Genomic DNA, 24,048 nt, shown 5'->3' with positions numbered 1-24,048 from the left:
TCCATATGGGACTGTCACTGGCCCTGTACACTACATTATTCAGCACACGGAGTATTTGATCCTACAGCTAGAGCTTATCTCAGTCCATCATTAATGCTAAATTTGGCTGGAACCGGAGCGCACTTTGATTACCGCATTCCTCACACACACAAACATGCATGTACACACACAAATGATGTCCTTATTATGATCATCTGTGTAAGTGTCCCCGAATTAATCACAACGTGTTTATTTCCTCCGTCTAACTGTGCTGGTCTCGCTGTGGCAACAAAAACACATTTTCTTCTGTGGGAAATCTGCACAAAATGAAACTTAAGTTGTATTGTTCAAAATGCGTTTGCTTTTACCATACGCCCCCTCAGAGTGAACATTTAAAGGCAGCTACATGCTTCCTGGCTCTAGTCAACAATTAAGTCATTGGTCTGTGGGAACCCTGAACAAACAAGGTTTTCTGTTTGTTCCAAAGCATGTCAACAGTCAGAAAACGATGCACATCGGAAGAATGTGCAAACAAGTAAAGAACCACTGGTTTAACAGAGAGCTGTCACATTTTACTTTTCCACCCTCTTCTTCTACAGAGGCTATTATATATATGCCGATCAGCATCGACATTAAAACCACTGATAGGAGAAGTAAAACTCCCAAATTCCCTAGATCCCTATCCCATCAAGTACCTGTGGGGTGCTCTGAAGTAAGCCTCAACATTGTGTTACCAGAGACCACAGGACACCCTCAGAAGACCCACGTCCATTCTCTGAAGAGTCACAACTGTTTTGGAAGCAAAAGGGAGACCTACACAATATTAGATACAAGAGTGATTATTAGACTTTGTTGGGTGTCCAGGCGTGACTTTTAAAATTTGGGGCCGTTTTTATTACAACCACCACATCACTGATATGTCCATGTTGTGTTTTTCTGCTCTCCCAGTGAACAATGAACAAACTGTCTTGATACTTATAATATTTTTTTAGCATTGAAACACAGATTCTTTGATGATTTAACACACTTAGATTTATGCCATTTATGCTTTTTCACTATTTCAATTTTTCTTTTTGAGAAATCATGTTTGGTTTAGATTTTTTGGCATGGCAGTTTTTTATCTTATCTTTAACTTTTTTCATCCATTAGACTAAGATGCTGAGTTTATGGAGGAGGAAATCGGAGCTTTGTTGCAACTGTTGTCCTCCAATCCCTGAATGCAGACTTTGAGCAACTTAAGTGACTTAAATTGAGTTTTTCTTTTCTTAGCAGTGTGCTTTTGCTTTGCTAACCTCTCTGCGGTGCATTATGGTTTGATTTTCTGTGGATCCGTCCTTTCCTTTCTCATAAATGTGATATTTCCAGAACGCCTTCAGTCTGAACAGACATACTGTAGATTTAAAGTGAAGCGTGACTGGACAGTGGATGCACACAACCGCAAAGTACTTATTCGTGTAGGTGACTTTCATTCCAGTAATTGGATATGTTTTGTTCTAATGATGCAATCGGTTCACAATCAAAAATGAACATGGTTTCATGCTGACCCTGAAACAAACCTGAAAGTCACACTTTCCTTCAAGAGAATCACTCACGCTCCCAACATTTGCTGTTGGGTTGCATTATTATTATTTATAATATTGTGTCATTTTCAATCTCCTTTAAACAAAGTGTTTTTCACAGTTTAGAAACACCACACAGGGATTATATGGGCTCATGCTGGAGCAGTTTTTCTTTCCCATTTCAATAGCTGCTCATCCAGCCAGCACAGACTCGGAGTCAGGCTGTTTGCCATGGAGGCATATTATATTTCTATTGGGTTCAAGGGTCAAGAGTCAAGCACATATACTCTAGGTTCTAGCTGCAGATCGATACTGTATAGAACCACCCAAGGAGCAGAGTTATTGATCAGTGAATATGCATAAATCTCATGTAGCACTACGGCCTTCGTTCATTTGTTCGTTTTCTGTAACTGCTTGTCCTCTAGAGGGTCGCGGGGGGTCCCATTCTCACTCACACTGACACCTACAGCCAATTTAGAATCACCATTTAAGCTAACGAGCATGTCTTTGGACGGTGGGAGGAAGCCAGTGAACCCGAAGTCAGGAAAAAGCTTCAACTCTGAACTAAAAGCTACTCACATAACTCCGAAAGCAACAGTTCTTAAATATTGCTGGTATCACTTTGATTTTGTTATTATTTTTTCTTCTCACAAATTAGCTCAGGCAGCTGATAAGCCAATTACCTCTGTTATGTAACATTGTGATGGAAGGGCCATATACAGAACACAAGCAGAGGATGATTTAAGGGTGCTTTGTTTCCCATCTTTAAACATCATTATACCATAAATAGTGATACCCTGGTGCAATTACTGTAAACAAATGAGGCCATGGGCTGGATGATTGGTGTACCCCGTCTCACATCAACATTCAGAGAAACACACAGCAGTCGCTCATGTTAACATTTATTTCTCCACCAGACGAAAGTGCCAACATTATTTTTTTCTGTCTGAATTGAGATGTAGAGATGCAGTGGATTGTAAACTGGGGTATGTCTGAAAACCAGACCGTATTGAATTAATAGATACTTTGAGTGTGGCAGACGAGGACTGTGTCTTATTCAAGTCCCATCTTTATTCCCCTATACACAAAAAGAGAATTGTATTAGTGTAATCTGGAGTTTCACTTGCAGCCCTTGTACTTCTTTCACACCTCACCTTCCCAGTCATGTACAAGTTCGTATGTCACCATGACATTTCGTTTGTACATCTTTTTGAACTTAGAACAGCTAGGCCACCTCTTTTTGCCTTTCTTTCCGGTCTATATACGGACATAAACTTACTGCCTTCTGCCTCCCAAGAGAGGAAGTATGAGAAGTCTCATTTAAAGCTGAGAAAAATGTGAATGAATGGATTTCCAAAAAAAAGAAAAAGAACTCTAAAATTGGTACACAATTTGCACATAGATTAGATACTAGACGTAAGTATCTACTAGATGATAAAGGTAATAATAATAATATTGAATTGCTAGCATGGAAGACCGCCCAATCTCATCCACAATTTTTTTTGCCGAGGAAAGTTGATCTGATTGGGATCTGATTATGCTCTGGCAAAGATCTGGCGGATTAATCAAATTGTTTGGACGGGCTCTGTGTGGTGTTGAACAGAATAATACAAGCGACATAATCAGACACGTTATCTGAGACATTGAGTTGACTTTGTTTACAAAAAAAATGTCGATTACCCAATAGTCTGCAGAATTATTTCTTTCTCTGTGTTGGTCGAAAGGTGTCTCATAGTGAAATCCCAGTGATGTCGTAACAGACAGATAAGAAGTGAGTGTGACTATGGCCGTGTAGTGGATTCCATTTGTTACACAAACAGTAGGAGGTGGGCCCATTGAGACAAGCAGTTGATGATGCAAATTCTCTGGTTTGCCGCCGTTAGCCAATCGTAGAAGAGCACTGCTGAACCCAAGAATGTAATTAAAAGAGTGCCAGTCAAATGTCAAACGATGGAAAACGATTTATTTGAGGAGCATTACAATCTCTCCATTGCGCTGATGGTTTCCTTCCCTGCACATGCCTCTTGCACATTATCTTGCAACGTCAAAAATCTAAGGACTGTCCTGAAAACCTCACCCAGGAGTGAAAACCTTTTCCTCAGTACTTTGGCTTTTTTTTTTTTAAACCTAAATTATTAAACATACACTATTCATGCAAGGTTTGTCATGAAAGCGTATCGATGTAAATACAAGACATAGTCATGGAGGTCACAGGCAAAAGCACAATTCCTTATAAGGTGTGACACCGATAACAGCTGGAGATAAAAAAAAGTCACTAAGGCTGATATGATCCTTTAATCCTTCACCCTCAGCTGTAGCCTTTGCCCCATACCAAGGTCAAAATCCCTTCTCCACCTTTCCACTTTCTATCAACGTGATCAGGTGTGTGTGCGCACGCTGGTGTGTGTTTCGTGACCGCACAGCTCCTCTTGACTTACTGAGAAAGGAGACTGACTTCTGAGGACCCTATGGTGCGTCTGAAGTCGTCTAAGCTGCTGACCTCGTCATATTCAGAGCTGCTCAGTGGATGAGACGCCTTTGGATTCTATGTCTTTGTTTCTTTACCCTTTTGTTTCAAAACAAGACTCGCTCCGAGCATTGTGGAGGGTTTTTAATGCACCTCGCTGTCTGTCTTTGTCTTTTGCTCTTTTTTTTTCTTTTTTTTTTTATCGCCTGCCTATCTCTCACTCTCTCTCATTCTCTCTCTCTCTCTCTCTCTCTCTCTCTGTCACCCATCTCACTAAACCAGGGTGACATGACCAGTCCCCGGTTGCTATGGTTACAGTCCCACTGGTATAGCGGCAGTGGCGTTGGCAGTGTTGAACGGGCGTGCGTGCGCGCCTGCAAGTGTTTATCTCTGCTTCTGTGAGTTGCCAAGTGGCTATAGTGTGTGCAGCTATGTGTGTTCGTCTACCAGTGAATGGGTGTGCAGGTGCGTGTCTGTGTGTGTGTGTGTGTGTGTGTTTTATAGGTGTGCGTGCAGAGGTGTTGTGTTACGGCCTCCTGCAGATGTTCTCTGGCCCCAGTGCCTCATGCCAGCTGCTCCGCCCCCAGACACACGCACACATGCACACACACACTCCTCTTAATTAAGAGCCCTGTGCCATGGTGGGCGACTCAACAGGGGCAGGATGGTGCACACATCACAGACACTCTCACCAGAAGTGCTCAGCGCAGTGTGTCTATTAGCTGTTTTCTGCGCGGTTCGTGTATGTGGGGAGCTGATCAACCGGCACTGCCCTTGAAGCCCTGTGGTCCTGATAGTGGTGGTGTTGGTAGGTAAACAAACAGCTAATCAGACCTATGTGTCTAATCCGCACACTCCACCAGGCACCACAGGCAGGGATACTGACACCAGCAGATTTTCGCTGGGTCTTCAGCTGGCAAAGAAGAAAGAAGGAGAGAGAAGGAGCTAGTAGTTTTGGTGGAGATATGGTCAAAGGTTAGGTGTAGTGGTAGATTTGGAGATAGTTTAGAGTGGGAGATTGAATCAGTCTGTAAGGAGTCTGGAGAGGCAACACCATGTGAGCTGAGGTATGTGAAGTTGGGGTTTGGTAGCATTTTATTAAATCCACTTATTTAGGTTATTAAGTTATTAAGAAATTCAAAAGTGTCTTGAACGTTTGAATAAACGTTTTACAGATGTATTGTAGAAGTTATAGCTGTCATTTAGTGGTAAATTAATTAACCAAATTGTTTATTCGGAAGCATTAGGATCCTGAAGTGGATCCTTGTGTTTATGTACCAGTGAATACTAGAATTTGCAAATGAAGGTGTTCCATCAGAAAACAGGAAACAAAAACCACTGTCTTTTATTAATGTTAATGACACCATTGCGTTAAAGCTGTGGGTCACCAATGCGAAAGGCTCCAGTTAAACAAAGTTGAACATAGCTACATCTTTCCCAAAATGCAAACAAACACAATCTTGCCATTGTTAAAAAAAAAGAAAGAAAGAAAAAAAAAAGAAAAAGAAAATCTGTTATTCTGTAACTTCCTGTGGTATTTTGGAACTTTATAATTTGAAAAAAACCTCATAATTGTTTTCTAATTGTTTTTCATGTCAGTACATGAGAAAGTTTTTTTTTTTATATAGTTATTTAGTATTCCAGAAACATCTATTCTATTATAATCTGCCTCTTAATTTAAATGAAAACAGGTGATCATGCAGTTACCTGTGCAAATCATTTCATGAGAAAATATGTTATTACAGCTTTATGGGCATATATATATATATATATATATATATATATATATATGGTAGAAGGTGATACATACACTGTCCTCTACAACCTTAGCCAGATGTAAGACCCATGTAAAAATTCCATTAATTAGTCTTACCCCAGCTGATGGCTAATGCTTTTAAATCCGGTTTACTATATATTGATATGGTGAGAGGGGTGGAAAGTGACCAAGGGGTTAAAGACAGTTAAATATACATTGTTCTCTCCCTTCCAATATGCTCTACAGTGTGACCTTAGTCCTCCTCTTTAATGTCTTAGTCTCATTTAGATTTACAAACCCTCCCACTGCTCTTCATGTTCCTTATTATCTCTTTCTGTTTCTCCCTCTGGTCTCTTTTAACTCATCTATCTCACCAACGTCTCCGCTCTCACACCATTGTTGTCTTTTGTTTCCCCCCCACCCCCCTCCTCTGCTCTGTCATCTCTTCTCCTCCTCTTCCTAACACACCCGGACACGACAGAACACCGTGGATAGTTAATAATTCTCTAATTTCCGCTCTTCACGGTGTGTAGAAGGTGTCGCAGATAACCTGATTTATCAGACGGCTATTAGAATGTGAATCAGGGGTATTAAAGCAATGGACATTAACGTGCACATTGTTTAAACAACGCCACGGGACTAATGGATTTCAAAATGAATTTGTCAACACCGTTCCCGGTGAATATAATTAGTCAAATGAGAGCAAAGCAGTGGAGGAGTTGGGAAGCGGTTTCATAAGGAAGTCATATACACAGACAGTGCAGCAGGAAAGCTATGAGGGATTTATTAGATCGCGGAATGGCACTCTGCGTTCTGTGACTGTGATGTTTGTTGAGTAATGTTCATGGAGACGAATGGGATTACCAGTGGATATGTCAAATATGAGAGAAAATCACCTTTTCCCCTGAGGATCCTCCACTTTATGAAGAATAAACAACTTAATAGACATGCTGAATAATGCCAGCTATATATCACTGCAGCCTCAAGTTCTGGGGCCGACTCTCTGTGTTGTTGCCAGCGCCTTCATTTTTCAACATTTTATACCTTGAATAGATACAAGCAGAAATAGGAGAGTATTATACTTCTCAGAGGGATTTAGTGCATTTATCTTTTGCACATGCAAAAGGAAATAGTTCATGAATTACAAATGAAGTATTAATCACAAGCCTTTACTTTCACCTCCGTTGAGATACAGATGCACCAAAATGACATCAGAGAACTACGGCAAATGAAGGCTGACTGTGGCGTCCTCCTTATCTGGACTACGAAGTTGCACTTGAGCACACCACAAACAATATACCCAAAGTCCAGCAGACACGTGCGATTTGTCTGTGCATGAGAGGAAACGACTTGTCTTTCAAGCAGTTTGTAGTAAATTGTTATTTTTAGGATCCTGGTTAGTTTCCAGCAAGTGGTCACTAGTCTTCCTGGGGTCCACACAACAAATTCAGCAACGAAAACAAACAAAAGTTAGAATTATACTATTTAACTAAAACAAACTCATAACAGATGGAATAATAATAATTCATCAAATAAGTGAAGTCACTCTGAGTATAAATCAAACAACAATGACCAATATAGGCTCAAAAATACAATATATAAATGATGACTCTGTACAGTTACTTTCCATGTATTTATTTATAAGGACTATAGGGATTTATGTTTAAGTGACTTTTTAAAATAAAATCCACTACTAATGTGTTTGACATCACATAGTGTAGCAAAAAAACAAAATTCTATCACGGAAAAAGTGTGGTGTACCATTTCATTTGACTTTATGCATGGACATCAAAAGACAGTATTTTAATTTGTTCTCTACGTTTTGCCATGGTAACTGTTTATATACCTCACTTACATTGGTATGGAAGAACAACAGAGAACTTATCAGGCTGCTCTATTCTGTGCAATTTGTCACTGAAAAACAAAATCTCTAATAGCAACTACTAGCCAAGAGGCTAGGAAGCTAGGACGAGCTAAACCAGTGGTAGAGGGCTGTTCTCGTATGAATCACGCTGGTCAGCTGCTCTACATTTTATATTTTCTAGAGAATCATGTTCCTAGTTAAAATATTTGTGTATTTGAATGCTCAGCTGAGAAAAAGATGAGAAATTTGAATGTCGTCATTTCGTGGTTTCTTCTCTTGCAGCTCACTAAACAGTTATCCAGGTAGATCTCTCTGACTTCCTCATTTCACTGCTAAAAGTCGATGATGGGTCAGAGTAGTGGCAACGGTGCGGGACACACCTCAAAAACTAGAGCCACAGATGCTCATTGATTGTTTGCTAGATGTGTCACGGCCTTTAAGTATAAGGCTGCTGATATTCTTGATAGTTTAACAACAAATCTCATTAAAAAAAGAGCCAAATTTGTAAAATCTGTCAAAACCTGATAAATCTTGTTAGGATAACAATCCTTTATTTACCCACAGTGGAAGATCCACGTTGCTTACTTACAGTTATCACATACTAGATTCCATTTTTTAGTTGTGCCCCACATAAAGTACTTCTCCATCTTTCTCTCATCTCCATGTTGCAACAAATGTATAAAAATCTACTGCCGCAAATACTTTTCTCTCTGTATTCCTGTTTGATTTACATTTGCTAGACATGCAAATATGGAATATCGTGTTCTATTTCTAAATGTTTCTTGTTAGTTGGAATTCTAAGACGACTAAAGGAGAATTGTTTTGAGAGGGGGCTGTGTCAGTTGTTGCTGTTTCCAGAAGGTTTCTTGACCTTGAATACCAAAACTGTAGACTAACATCAAGCATTAGGTGGATGGGTGAGGCACTTCTATCTACAAGGTGGATAGGTGTAATGTTATTTGTTCTGATTTTTAGAGGTGAAAATCTGAGATTTCCCTGAGAATTTTGTTTTCATCAAACAGCACTGCACTGTGACAGTGTCCCAGTTGCTCAGAATAATTCACAGAATTTGGATAAAACTTTTCAAAACAGTTTAGATTCATGTCTGTAGGTTTTAAAAAAAAGTGTGACTAGTGATACTGTAGGTATGACGGATGGAAACATGGACAAATTAAATATAAACAATCGGCATGGCTAGATATAGGTACTGTAATGTGGAACTGATCTCGATTCCCAATCCTAAGTGCATGTCTTGATTCTAGGTAGAGCTGTACACGTTTGTTTGTATCAACTGCATCAGCCTTTTTACATTTTATTTAAACAATTTTCTTTGCGTAGAGCATTAAACTTCTTCTTTTCCTTGCTTCCCTTTCGTGCTGTGGCTCCTCTGTGCTGTATATCTCTGCTGCTGGATCCCTATCAGTAGCATGTAGGCGTGAGGCACTGGTCAGATTCACACTTGTTTCAAATAACAAGAAATTACAAGGCGTGCATCCCCGCAACAGAAAATGTTAAACTCGCTGGAAATTTTTGCGCATGAATTTCAGAGCAATAATGAAACGACTGAGAAAACACTGAATCCACCGCGCCATGGAAAAACAAAGACATTTCTCTAAAGTGGAGATCTCCATTGAAGGAAGCGTTTCCGACTTGAACTTGAAGCTCTGTGTCTGGGTCCACCGCAGGAGGAGAGCAGGCTGCTGGGCAGACAGGGCGGCAGGGTGAGGCGATGGTGTGCATGTGGGAGGGGGCGAATAGGTGCCGCTTGAATACTAATGTCCCACTTTAGAAGTCGACCCTCCGTCCCTCCATCCCCGCATCCCCTTTGCTCTGTCCCTGTCTCTCCCTGCGTCTTTTTCCTCTCATCTTCCTTTTTTCATTTCTCTTTCTTCTCACCTCTCCCGATTCTCCCAACAGTCCTTTTCCTTCTTTCCCGCTCTCCTTCTAGTTCGCCTTCACTTCATCTTCACTCCTGCCCTCTCCTCCTTTTCTTCCTGTGCCAGCTTGCTTTAGGCTTTCCATCACCCACACTCCCACTCTTCTCATCCTTGTATCTAACTCCCCATCTTGCCTCACTCATCAAACTCTGTCTTCTCCCCAAGATGTCTCTCTTAGCCATTCACTTTTGAAATCCCCGCACATGCACACACACACACAAACCCTTGACAAAGCCGGCTAATTACAGGCAAGTGTCCACTCCAGCCCTCCTTAAATACCGAGCTGATTAATGAGACGGAGGTGTAGGGCCAGGAAGTCTCACCCTTGGTGGGTGGTGATACACATCCCTGTCTCTCTGCGGCTCTTGTGCACATATACACACCTTTCCTTTTCTTTTCACACTTGCATATGAAAATTAACAGCCGTGTGCTGCTTCATTACAGAAATATTGATATCAGGGTTTTATATCTTATCTCCTTCTCGTGTATCTGTAACCTCTCCCTCAAGTCTCCGTGGCAGCCTGTTGACTTCTGCTGTTTTTTTTGTACAGTAACTCCTACAGAGGAGAGCTCACCACTGAGAATCAGTCAGAGAGGCTAGGGGAGGGGTGTCAGGTGTGGAGGGGGCCTCCTCTGAAGTGATGTCGGCTCATTTTCTTTGCAGCGGCTCAGGCACGACTCTTCGCTGGCTCAAAATGGCCTCCGACACATCTCGATGTCTGATTTGTGTGTGTGTTTGACCCTGAGGACCGACGTGAATGCTGCAGGAGCAAGGAGATAGAGTACAGCTGCTGCTGCTGAATGCTGACACACGTGCAGAGCAGAAAACGAGCACACACTCACACAATCACAATCTCGACTGGGTCAGCCAGGTTCATAGCATTTGTATTCATGGAAGGTTTTGCATTGGCTCCACCACCTACAGTGTTCCATCTAACTGTGGGACGTGGCTTTTTACTTCTGCACTCAGAAGACCTTGGACTGTGTTGGAGTGTGTTTATGGCTGTATTTATGGCAGTATGGTGCTACCTGAGTGAATGCACCTGGCTGAATGCATTTTTCCACTTGGATCATCCTTGAAAATACTTGGGGTGCTGTGTTCTGACGATGAAATTGACCCCTGTGACACACAAGCTCATGCTGTGCATGTCTGGAGGCAGATCCAAATACGCCTCAGTTTCCTGTGGTTGCACATGTACACATATATACAGAAATGTCATATATGTAGAAAAACACAGATCAAATTCTCCCATCATAGGAAAAATACTTAAGAATTGTGAACAGTTTTATTCATTTAATTTTATCGATTTTGCCTCCATCATTGCACTTAAACAGACTCTTGGGTACAGTGTTGTCCAGGTGCATGGTCCATTACTAAGGCAGCAGTTATTCTCTCTATTCTGCTATTAAGCACAGCAACATGACGTCTGGAGTACCACAAGGAACCATACTCGGCCCACTTCACATGTCATAATGAAACCAGATTTTTCATAGCATTAACATAAATGTCACAGAAAAAGAGCAATTTTCAAATTGATTTAAATGTCGGAGAATAAACATTAGTCTTGACAGTTTTATTCTACTTAATTCACAGAGGCACTGGGGGCTGAAGCTGCAAAACTTTCAGACTTGTTCTGGGCAAATGGTCACCAGACTTGAGCAGCCTTAAGGGGACTAGTCTGGTTGTAGAAAATAATAAATAATAAAAGGTATGTATAAAGACAAAATGTACCAGGCAGAATTTTGTCGTACAATTCTATTTAATCTGGGAAATTGAATAATTTAAAGCAACAGCCCTTTTCAGTCAGTATTAGTAAAGCTAGGGGAATGATTTGGAAACACAATAATAATAAATCATCTTGTCCAAAACACAGCTAACAATGTCTAACCAAAACACAGGAGACCTTAATGTTCCTGCATTATCAGAAAGTTTCTAAATCTATTTTAAAATGTTGCTACTGGCCTGAAAATGTACTTTTGTTTTTCCAGTCTACTCATGTTTTTGGTATTTTTGATGTTATGACACATCAAGATTTACATTCAGTTACCAGTGAGCATACACAATACACATATAGTTGGAATTTTTTACCCTGAGTGTCACACAACACACAAGTCTAAAGAGGATTTAGATGTGGAAGTTATAATTTTGCCTCTCCATTCTAGCCTCCTCTCTCCATGTGTTGCTACTTTGTTCCCTCCTGAGCTTCCCGACATTAATTCCCAAAGATATCTCCATCACAAACTTGACAGTGTCAGCTCTTAGATAATGGCACAACTCTGTTTAATCATCTTCATGTGAGGGTCTGACAAAAAACAGAATCTCAGAATCATGCATGAACGCACACGAAAATGTCTCCTTTGTAATTGAGCTGCTTCTACCTCATAAGACAGGCAATTATTTTATCATGATGTAGGAAGAGTTTCATGGTTAAATCTTAAAATCTTAAAAAGGTTACTCTAAAAATGTGTTTACCTGCATGTCATTTGTGGTTTGATGAATTAAGTGTTTTACTATCTTAGTCATATAGAGACATGTGTATTTGCATAACAGTGCAAAATGTTTAAGACAATCTTGAATATACTGTGAAGACACAAACAGGACAGTAAAGATTTTATTGGTCAAGCACATTCTTCAGTTATAATGTCAGCAGCACCGCTATAAACTTTAGCTATAACGTTACATTTAATCAACAAAAATCTGTTTGTTTCTTCATAATTGTTGTGTCTCCAATATAATGTGAGATTTTAAAGTGACAACTAATTTCTCATATATGCAAAAACAAAACTAAACAGTAACATTAAGAGTATCATGATGGGGAATCAGGCTCAGAGACTGATCCACGAGTGACAGATGGTGGAGCCAGAGAGGATGGTGCTTGAGGAGAGGATGGGGTAGAGCCTCTTGATTTCATTAGTGAAACCAAGGGGTTAGAACAAGCAACACAGAAGCATTTGGGAAGATTTAGAAGACATATTTCATTGCACGTTATAACTATAGTGCACCTCAAGTTTCAAATCAGAAAAAACAAAAAAAGTTAAAAGTAATAAAAAAAATAACACTTGGTATCAAATCCAATATATACATTTTTTGACTCAAAACCACAGTTCACATGAACACAAAATGCGATAGTTACTATAGTAGTTACTATAATAAACAAAATAATTGAGTTTTGACATTTTTGTGCGTGCTTGTGTGCGTGTGTGTTTTTAACAATGAAGGTGTAAGATCTGATAGCAGCTGAAGTTAAAGCTTCCTCCATGTTTGTTCAGTGCTGTATTTCTAGGCCAGTTAGGGTGAAAATCCCAGCAAAAACTACCTGACATCTGAAACTGTAAATTCCAGTTGAGAAATATCTTCGCAATTTGAAACTAATTACAAACTGAAGTGCATTTGTGTAGAAGTTGTAAATCAATAACCTAACCCCTTAGTTTGAGGTGAATATTATTTTTTGCAGGTGACGAATGGACCAGAGATACTATTGTCATGAAAGCAGCAATGTTTCTTTTTTTCAAACCAACAATAAAAAATGCAGCATTCACCATAGTTCAAATAGAATTTGGCACATTTGATTGGGGAAACTGCAGAGGAAACAGGTCTAATAAATTGTCCACGTGTGGTGCAGAAACTTCAGAAGCCTTATTACAAGAGAGGAAGTGTGTCTGAGGTAGGGATGAGGAGAGGCTGAAGCATCAGTGTTTGCATTATATGCAGGATATGGGTTGAGCTGGCATGGCAAAGCCCAGCGTGGCACAGTGTGGCAGGATCCAGTGAGGCTTCACCCGCCCAGGACTCCATCCATCCCGCCGGAGCTCAACACAATCAGGCCTCAACAGGGAAACTGACTGCAGGTTGCCATGACAACCCAAAGGCATTGCCTGCATGGGACAAAGGCTGGCAGGTCCCGTGTGTGTATGCGTGTCTGTGTGTGTGTGTGTGATTGAGAGATGGAGTGATGTGTGGCAGAGTAGGCGCGGCCCTCCTGGGGCCCTCATTCGTTTGTCTCTCGCTGAGACCACAGGAGCCCTGATGCAGCAGCAGAGATGGAGGTGGCGGCGGATGGGGCGAGGAGAGGGGGAGCAGGGGAGGGGGCGGGGAGCAAGCCAAAGAAAGGCTACTGATGTGGAAAGAGGGGATGATGGAAAGATGCAGGGGAAAGGTAGTGTCAGAGGAAAGAAAACGAAATGAAAGGAAGAGCAGTGTGAATCGAATGGATTTGGATCCTGTGCTCATTTGTTCACTCGCTCATCCATCAGTCATGTGCAACATTTTTTTTAAAAAAAATCTTGATTTTTGAAAAATAGTCTTCATCACTTCAGCACTCTGGTAAATTAACTGCACCAATTAGTCGGGCACTCAGAATTCAAAATTTTAATAACCTGTCTACCACACAGTAAGTTCAAATGACTTGTAACCGCACTGTTCCCATGGCTCCAGGGAACAGAATAAAACGGAAAGCGCACTTACCGAATGCACAAAAAAATAAAGATGAGGAATTGATCTCTTAAACATATTTGGTGCAAGCATCAAATGCCTCTGCACGCATACGGTTTATCCAAAGCGCCTTGATCTTACAAAGCTCATGGCTTTTTCTTTTTTCCACCTACAATTGTTACAACGGTATGCAAGCGTTTAATCTGCATTTTAATATAGTCAGAAGGACAATATCTAAGTGGATTTCCTCACTTGCTGACCTCAGAGGTCCAGAGTGCATTTTCTCTTCGTCTATTCAGCATTTGCCTTTCCACAGGAATACATCCTGTTCCCAGCACTGCATTATATATGCAGTCATTTGTAGAAATCAGCGACTTACAGTACACAGAAACAATTTTAAACTCGCAGATGAGTCAGTTGATGTAAGTCTGCCTCATAGAAATGAGTCATCACATGAACCTGTGGTCCCAACATAAACAAGGGAAAGCATCGCTTCTGCCTCTTCTGACTGTCTTTCTGCAGGAAGGGACTGTATGTTTCCGATAAAGTTAAATGTCTTAATGTTGATGGTGGTGTTCAGATCAGATAGCTGATCTTCTCAGATTTATTAGTGTGATAATTTTAATAGGAAACAAAATGCAATGCATGCATTAGCTATGCATTTAAATGGACACTAGTATTCTGCAAATAATTGTATTAATAGCATTTCTGAGATTGAGAGTTGTGGTGTAAACCTTTGATAATCCCTTAAGTAGATACATATTTGTGTCCCAATAAACATGTAAATGCTTAGTCCGAAAGGTTCACTCTTTGGGTGGAATAAATCTCTACCCTCTCTGGATTAAACAACAGAGCAGTGTTACACGTTTCCAGGAGGAAAGGACGATGGAAGGTAGAAAAATTGTAGTTTTAAATAAATGTTTAAAGGGAGAAACAAAGCTGGAAATGTGGATATCATCATTCAATTAATGGGTTGTCAATAAAGTTAGGAGAAAATGCTTCTTCTTTTTCTTCAGTTACATTTCTGACATATTTAATACTCCACAGTGACCAGAACCACTTTGCTCTTATCAAAAAAGAAGGACATTAAAATATATACACCATTCAGGCAAAACATTACGACCACCTTCCTCATACCCTCCCTCTTGCCTCCTAAAGCGTTGTGACTAATCAGACTTTATTGTTCATGTAAACAGTCAGGTTTGTATCACAGATGCTTTATTACTGGAAACATCACATCACAAGCACAATCCATCAGAGCAAATGCAGCTTTTTCTTTTCTTTTTCAGGTGTTGATCACACAAACAAGGACCTGAAGAAAAACTTTGTGAGTAAATTTAAAAGTCAGTTTGACTTCAATGAATTTGAATGTTGTTTTGACTAAATCTCAGAGATGGTTATGGGACATCATTTCTAATTTGGTCGTCTTTGTGCAAGGTTATATAGTCTGTCACCAAACATTTTTGGATTTTCATTAGTCTGAAATCCTCGTATTGACTTTCTCTTAGTCTGCCTTACTTCTCTATTACTTAAAACCAGAGGCAATAAAAAGTTTCATAAAGTGATAAAGCTGTTAGGCTGGTGTTACACTGGCTAGCCGTAAAGCATATGTGAAGTGGCAGTGTTTGCTCCCGCCTTGTCATTTATAATCCTATAGGCAGTTTGAAGCACGCAGGCCAACTTGTACTTTGTCAGAGCAGATTGTCTGGCATGGATAAGCCTGGCTGCAGAGAGATACATAATTGCTCTTGTACAGTTTGCTGCCAAGACATCCTCCTCCTGTTATGCCTATATACACTGGCAAACTAGTCATTCAAACATGCTCACTTTTATGAGACGCACACACACACACATAAACCACACACACACAGACAGAGGCGACTCCTCTGTGACAGTGATTGCCGTCAGTCAGAAGAAATATGTTGACAGACTAATTCAAGTGCCAGTATCAGGGGTTTTTCATGGGTTTCCTTCATTTCCTGTCATGTCGTTCTGCTGTTTTGTGTTGAGAGTTACGCACTGCGCTCCATTTGTTTTCTGTGTGGCTTTTTTAAGGAGGCCCTCGCCAGTTTTGACGTGCTTGCATCACACGGCCTGTCCCATGATCCCATGCCCACCAGAAATGAGGAGAATAGGTAATGGCTGTTGTCCTTTTCATGTTTTCTCTGGAATCAGCTGACTGTTTCCTTTAGCCTTTACACCTGGAAAACCACAAGAGCTTAAAGGTAAGGAGTGAATAAAAATGTCGATATTCTTGGCTCTCATATGAGATAAGACGAGCAGCCAAGCTAATTCACAGATCTAAAACTAACATCATTGGCTACAGGCGTCAGCTGTCCATTCACCGAGGCAACATCGAACATTGTGAACGTTGTCTACATCTGTCTGAAATCTGCATATACTGTTGTGGTTTGCAGCAAAATGCTTTGAGTTTCCACTATCATGGTGTTTTTCTCCCTTTGTACCAATCGTATGATCACAATGTGCTGTGCATAATTATCTGTCCTAGCATCATTATGGTGCCCAGGTCAGAGCATGCAAAAAAAAGTAAACTATCATCTCTGCCTATTTGTTCTCAGTATGTGGCTAACAACTTAAACCCCCGTCTGTTGCAGTCACGGTACCCATTGTGCAGGGGAAGTTGCCATGGAGGCCAACAACTCCTACTGCGGTGTGGGCATCGCCTTCAATGCCAGGATCGGAGGTGAGGAAAACAATACAGCCTTATAGAGACAGTGGGAGGCAGGGCATTGTGGGAGTAGTGCACTGGCCAAGACTCTGACATGGCATGAAGCATTTTCCAAAAAAAAAAAAAATAATAATAATGATAAATCATCTGTGTTGATATTGTAATAAAGCAACTCTGATCTGGATAGCAAATACAATAAAAATGTTATTATTGGGAGAGTTGGTTACATGCTCCTCTACATCAAAGTAAAGGGTCTGTATCTATAAAATCCACATGTTTATAACAGAACTTCTTCACCTTTGTGAGTTCTTATTTACTTTATTAGAAAAGCATATTGAGGAATTAAATTAAAAACAGGTCTATTGTAGATTTTTAGTCCTAAAACTTATTTTTGACTTAAGTCAGAGGGACAAAATTTCAACATTTTACAATGTGCACATGATTGTAAATGATGTTAAATCAATGGGCAGTTGTCATATTTGGTTTAGATACAATTTAAAGTTAAATGGTTTGTCTGCAGAGTGCAGAAGTGATTCTTAAATATTTGTCTCCTGCTTTGCTATGTTGGCAAATTATTGCTAAAAAATAACCTCATCATCTGTACAAAGACTGAGAGGTTCCGTGAAGGGTGCTTCTTGAAGGATATTTCTTGAAAATAATGGAAGTCTGAGTGTATAATTTCTAAATATGGACTCACAATGCATTTCCTGGGTTTATATTGGTTTGGGTCTACATGGTGAGTGGCTGCTACTGAGCCGTGCTGACCCTATTTAACTTCTCATTTTTTAGTGGAAGCTTCGGTAATGGCTTTTTTTTAGTGTTGGTTGTAATCTCGGTGAGGGATGAAGGAATCGAATGCACAAGATTGCCTGTGTTGTGTTGTGAAATCAAAGATTTTTATGGGATATACTAAGAGTGCTGTAACCCGCAAGTTAATGAGGAGTATATGATATGTCTGAATAATAAAAAATCTCCTGCACCTCTTAGAGCTTGTTGCCCGAAAGCCGGTTTAATACGGTGATGCCATCCGCATGAAAAATGAGAAGTGGAGTCCCCTGTTTGAACTGTGACATTTGAACTCTGCTCTGCGATCTTTAGTCCCTGACCCCAACTCATTTGTCACAGGCTGATGAGAGCCTCACGTAGAATTGACAAAAAGAAAAAAAAGAAAAACCATTTCATGAGGCAAGACCGGGAATCTCTTTCCTCAGTTAGTCTCAGTTTTTACCTTTTTTATTTGGACTAATATATACACCGATCAGGCATAACATTATGACCACCTTCCTAATATTGTGTAGGTCGCCCTTGTGCCTACGAAACAGTTGTGACTCAGAGAATGAACATGGGCATTCTGAGGGTGTTCTGTGGTGTCTGCATTGTTGGTGGGGGGCATTTGGGCCCTATGGGTTAAGGGGAGGGGTCTCTGTGGTTCATCCCACAGATAGTTGATGAGTTTGGGATTTAAAGAGTTTGGAGGCCAGGTCAACACCTTGCGCTTTTCTTTTTTTTGTTTTTTTTGAGTTGGTCCTAAGTGCCTGCGCTGGTCTAGCTGGGTGCTTCATAGCAAAGTGTTTCGTGTCTGTGTTTTCTTTGTAAACTTACTTTGAATTATTTTAAATTTATATTATATTATATTGAAGGTATGTATGATTATACTGAAAATGCGTTGCCCTTTTATTTAAAATGAACTATGATACTTTGAATGAGCTCACATGAGACACTTAACTCGTATCCAATGACACAAGTTCAGAAATGTATCTAAACTTATTTCTGGGCCGGTTTGTGGCCTCATTGAGGTGAGTGTCATTGCCAGTGTATTGTTCTGCTGCAGTGAGTGTGAGTGCGTTGCGTGATCAGCCCCTCTCCTGCTATGAGCATGTCAACCGCTCAGCACAAGGAGGCACACCCATATAAAAATCACACATTTACAGTAGGATTCTCTGCCAGCTGACTTGTAATCACACAGAAAAAAAGTTGTCTTTCACTTGTGGCATTAACGCCAGCCAGACAGAATAGAGAAGAAGAAGCGATGCTTACCACCTCAGTAATTCAAAGCCATCCTTTTCTTTACTTGCCGACTCTCTGAAGGCAGCAGCTATCTGTTCCATCTGTAGTCTCTAATTGGAGTAATGTTGTGCACCGTCAAGCTACAATTACACAGAGCGTATCCACTGGTTAAATTATGTGCAACATGCACCAGACTGCAAAATAACCACAGAAACCTCAATGCAGATCTGACATATGGGTTTGATTAATTATTGGAGTTTTTACTGCAAATCAACTGGTGTTTTGGAAACTGACAAAATTCATGCTAATAAAACCTTTGGGGCGCCTGGCCCTGTCAGCCTCCCCAAAATACTGGGGACATTGACAATGACTGTGTACTTGGAGGCTGCCAAAATGACTCACTTAAGGGTGAGGTTTTAGTTGCAATACAGCTAATTGATCACGGTGACGTAATAGTGATGTGACTTGATAGAAACGATTATAATAGTGCACCCAGAAACCCAAAACGTTTTATTTTGAAAATCTGGAAATTAATCATCTTGTCAAAACATGAGGAATAAATAGGGATCTTCACACATTGTCAATAAAAAATATGAAGCAGTCAAAATATAGACGAAACTCCAGAAGTGATAAATACAACTTATTTGTACTTGACTACAAAAAAAAATGTTTACATTATGAAGGAAGATGTTTTCAACAGAAAAAGGTCCAAAACTGATGTGACTCATTGTTCAACACCAAACAGCTGTCAGTTAGTGATTATCTCAGGAACATGGCGACACATTTAGCTAATAAACATGTATATATTCAGTAGATAATGTTGAGAAAAAATGGAAACTTTTGGCTTAAATAATAACTATTAGCATCGCTCTATGTGTAAAATGCTAATGGTAAGTTTTTCAAGATATTCATGGAAACCTAAAATATAATTGTGCTGTTTTTCATGTCTTATGGGATTGTTCCTTAACCATATTTTAATGTGTATCCTGCTGGAGATGGCTGCTACCATCAAGAAGTGTCATTGCTATTGGGTGGGGGTGTCTGGTCTTGTTGGTGGTACATGTCTAAGTAACATCTGCATGAATACCATGTCCAAAAGTTTCCCAGCAGAACATTTTATTGTCAGAAAATGCTCAATGTTGGTCCTAATGTGAAAGCCTGCTATATAGAAACAACGCTCCTAAACATATTTAACCTTCCCCCCCCCCCATTGGGATCACTTGATTCATCCATGAGGAAAGCCTTCACACAAACTTATTTTCACAAACTGTGTACCAGAGTTTCTGCCAGATAAAAACTGCCTCTACAGTGTTGACCCTCCGTTGGTGTAGCACAGGTCTTGCCACATTGAGCTTTGTTGTGGTGAGTGGGTTTGTTTCTTGCTGATGGAACCTTGCTGAACTGTGGCCCCTATTCAATGGTGGACCGATACAACGTGATGTAATCCATACTTCCACCTATGTGTTGTGACTGTAACTGGGATTTGACTGCATTTTGACTGCTATTTACAAGTTTGATGCTTGCATGGAAATAAAAAATAAAATACAAATTTCTCACTTTCTTTTCTGTGTTTTGATATGGAGCATCCCATTTTCTTGGTATATGGACATAATATAAGAATAATTTACAAGACTCCTTTGAGCATGTTGTCTCAGCACATTATCACCAAAATTGTTTAGTTTCAGTTAACATTTGATCACTTGTGTTTAGCATCTAGCAATGGAGCAACCGTAGAAGACTGAATGTATTGCAAGAACAGATGGAGACACTGGCATTAGAGAATTTACACAGTGAGATGAAACAGAAGTATAGCTAAGAAACAGAGGGAGACAGACACTGATAAAATAGAAATAACACAACAGGAGTAACAGACAGAGCAAAACACAGCAGACAGCAGGAACAGATTCTGCTACAGTACAAGCCAGCTGCTGTAAGTGTGCCTTCAATATGTTTCTGATGCATTTGCATCTCCAGACTTGTATCAGTATTGTATGTATTGCATCAGTGTTTTCTGTAGCCTATGTATCACTTTTACAAAAAAAAAAAAAGAGCCAGAATCTCGATGTCTGTTTTCCAAACCTCCCAACAAACTCTGATCCCTGCGACCTTTTTCGATCCATCCAGGTATCCGGTTGTTGGAGGGAACGGTCACCGATGCCATGGAGGCCACTGCACTGACCTTCAACATGCACTTCATCGACATCTACGTCTGCAGCTGGGGCCCGCGGGACGACGGGGCCAAGATGGACGGCCCGCACAGCCTGTCAGAGAAAGCCCTCCAGCATGGAGCTCACAAGGCACGCCTTTCATTTCTAAGTTCACACTGCTGCCTGTCAGATGTAAAGCTGGCGGTCGCACTGTCAGTGGGGCTCAGACTGGAAGGACAAAATTTTCAGTGTTTTGAGTTTCACAGCAAGCTTTGACTTCCTATGTCCTTATCGAAAAACGCTGAAGAAAGGCAACTGAAGAGGTTTCTACATTCATCCAAGTAGCTTCTTTATTTCTTCCTATGTCCTTATTTCTTAATAGCTTACTTTAAAAAAAAAGTGACAAATGGTACATTCAAGGAACATTAGCCCTTTTAGACATATTTTGTCAGTATCAAGTAAATTCAGACACTGAATCAAAAGCTACAAGTCTTTTGTGAGCAATTCAGTCTGTTTTCCTCTGCCTCCAAATGAAAGGGAAAAGTCAAATTAGTCCAATAATGGATTTAACAAAGGATGATTCTCTGTTTTATTTCATTCTTCCACACGGGATAACAATAGTCATAGGAGACTGAAAATACAGAGTGCCTGTCACCAAGGCAACAATCTATTGTCTGTTTTATGTTTATTGATTCATAGTTTAGCCAGAGACATTTTTTTTCTCCCCTCTTGAAAGTGATGTCTCTTTATGTTGCTCTTTTTAAGCTAATTAGGAGGTTTAATTACTTAAAACTTTGAACAGAACAAGGAATGTCCATCCTTTGAGCTAATGCTCATTCTACTGGCTTAATTCTTCGCTACTACAAAAAAAAAAGAAAAAGAAAGAAAAAACATTTAGCATTTGGATTCATTCTTGACCTTGGAAACACATATTTGTGATAAAATATTTAATAGGCTAGCTTCACTTGTAAGGTTTCAAAAACACCACAGTTATGATCAAAAGGTAAAAAGATAAACTTGTAAGTGAACCGTTAGAATATTGGATCAGATTAGCCTGATTCCTGTGGTTGAAGTGTAGTTGAGGTGTTTGAATTCCTGAAAAAGATTCTCGGACCATATATAGGAAAAACATCACATAAAATATATTTGTGAATATCAGTGAAACTGGACCAAGTGGGTCTTCCTTGCAGACTGGAGCCAAAGGACCTTATTAGATATTATTGCTACATTCCCAGTTAGACTTCTGCCACGACTCACTACCAGTTTCCAGAGTTTAGTTTTCTTCTTACCACTTAGTGGATTTCTTAGTTCTGTGTATTTCTTAAGTCATTATTTGCTTATTAATAAATGTTTTTTGGCTTAAGTGCATAGATCTTCAACACAGGGTCGGCAACCCCCGCAAAGGTACTACGGGGGGGTTGCAAAATCTTCAATTGATTAGTCTTTTTTTTTTAAATTTCCCCCTACAAATTTTAATTTCTTTCAATACACATTAAAAAAAAATCCAACATATTTTAGTATGTTAGTATTCAGCTGTGTTGAAAGTTAGAACCGAAGAAAGAAAATAATTATATATATATATATATATACACACACTATATTATTTGAATAGCTTACTATTGAATGCAAAATTGGTAATAATAATAATGAGGTGGATTTATGAATAGCACTAGCTTAATAGAGAACACATATAGTAGGTGGGGGGTCCCTACTTAACCTGTCCATCAGTTTGGGGGTATTCCTTTAGTGTATTTTGACTTTTTGAGTAGGCCTTACGCATACTGCTTTGTGAACTTACAGAAAATAAATAAAACTACACGACACAATAATATAGTTAAAGAGAAAACCCAATCAAATGTATTTAAAATTACCCAATGCTAACACTTTCTGGAAAAATACATAAATCATTACATATCAAACTAGTTTCACCTCCTGGCTTAGCAGACGGCTAAATTGAAGCGTCCCTCTGTTTGCTTTTTTTAGGGCCGAGGTGGGAAGGGCAGCATCTTTGTGTGGGCGGCGGGTAATGGTGGTATCAGCTATGACCACTGCGGCGCAGACGGTTATGTTAACTCCATCTACACCATTGCCATTGGCGCCGTCACTCAAACCGGGAAGGCCACCCACTTCGGCGAGCCCTGCCCTGGAGTCATGGCCGTCACCCTGACAGGATCCAGCACGGGAGGCCCGCTACCTTTGGTGAGTTTGCATGTGCCCCCTAACACATCTAACAACAGTGTTTATCATTAATGAATGTGTATGTGTGTGTCTGTGTGTCTGTGTGTGCCAGCAGTCTTGCTCTCAGGCTGTTCGCGAGCTGTGAGAAACCTGTTAAAGAGCAGCCACTGGTGTGATATTTATAGAGGCCTGCCAAATGACCTAGGTGACTGCTGGGCACACACACGTAGACACACAGAAGCAAACGAGTGTTAATTGGAGGTAAAGCGTGGCTGTAGTGGCTGAGAAAGGGAAAGGAAGAAGCTGAGGTGTTGATGGCGGAGGTAACACTGAAAAGTCAGGAAAGAGCACAGTGGCAGCTCCAGGGCTACAGAAACAGAAAGGCCAATTTTAACAGTGTGATATCACCTTTGTCTGCTGGGATGCCTGCCCTTTTCCACCTTACATTAGGAGGCAGTTAGAACAGACACAAGTTGTTTTTTTAATTATCATTACTGTAAAAGTGTGTTGACATTTTCTAATGACAGAGAAAAGTGCAGCTGACGCCGTAGCTCTGTAGAAACGCGTGCCGTATATATCCTGATATGTCATCTAACATATTTGCTCTGTGATTCCTCCAGGTGACTCTGACCAACATGGGTGACGGCTGTGTCACATACTTTCCAGGAACATCCAGCGCTGCTCCAATCGCTGCAGGAATTCTGGCTCTTGCCTTAGAAGTGAAGTGAGTGTCTCATCATCATCCTACACACAAGTAATACTAAACCCATATGTACGATACCTCGTTGATGTCTCTCGGATTGATTCTGTGTTGCTGAAGGACACTTAAGCATTATGGATGCTTACTGTCTGCGGGCCTTGGTCCTCAGCCTTGTGGTGTGTAATTTGATTTCTTGTCTCGACTGTGATGATTGATTGGCTCATTCAGAGGTGGTCTGGGCTGAATTTGTCCACATTCCTTTGGTAGTGTGAAGACACAATATGTCCTGAGTCATATTAAAGACCTCCTTCTCACCAGGGGTGCTCCTCCGTA

The 24,048-nt window shown here is 40.3% G+C and overlaps 1 protein-coding gene across 1 annotated transcript in view; it reads left to right on the top strand.

Annotated features, from left to right (window-relative positions):
• LOC125015863 (furin-like protease kpc-1) overlaps window positions 1-24,048 on the top strand; it is a 165,806-nt gene that overhangs the window by 79,580 nt on the left and 62,178 nt on the right. The window contains exons 7-12 of the mRNA XM_047597882.1: window positions 15,284-15,321; window positions 16,050-16,129; window positions 16,610-16,698; window positions 20,815-20,987; window positions 22,821-23,036; window positions 23,636-23,739. Coding sequence (XP_047453838.1) covers window positions 15,284-15,321; window positions 16,050-16,129; window positions 16,610-16,698; window positions 20,815-20,987; window positions 22,821-23,036; window positions 23,636-23,739 — 700 coding nt within the window. The remainder of the gene's footprint in view (window positions 1-15,283; window positions 15,322-16,049; window positions 16,130-16,609; window positions 16,699-20,814; window positions 20,988-22,820; window positions 23,037-23,635; window positions 23,740-24,048) is intronic.

Source organism: Mugil cephalus, chromosome 11 (genome assembly GCF_022458985.1).
Source record: "Mugil cephalus isolate CIBA_MC_2020 chromosome 11, CIBA_Mcephalus_1.1, whole genome shotgun sequence".
In the NCBI taxonomy this organism is placed as follows: Eukaryota; Metazoa; Chordata; class Actinopteri; order Mugiliformes; family Mugilidae; genus Mugil; species Mugil cephalus.
The sequence above is the reverse complement of the archived record's forward strand: the minus strand, read 5'-3'. Positions and strand labels throughout refer to the sequence as shown.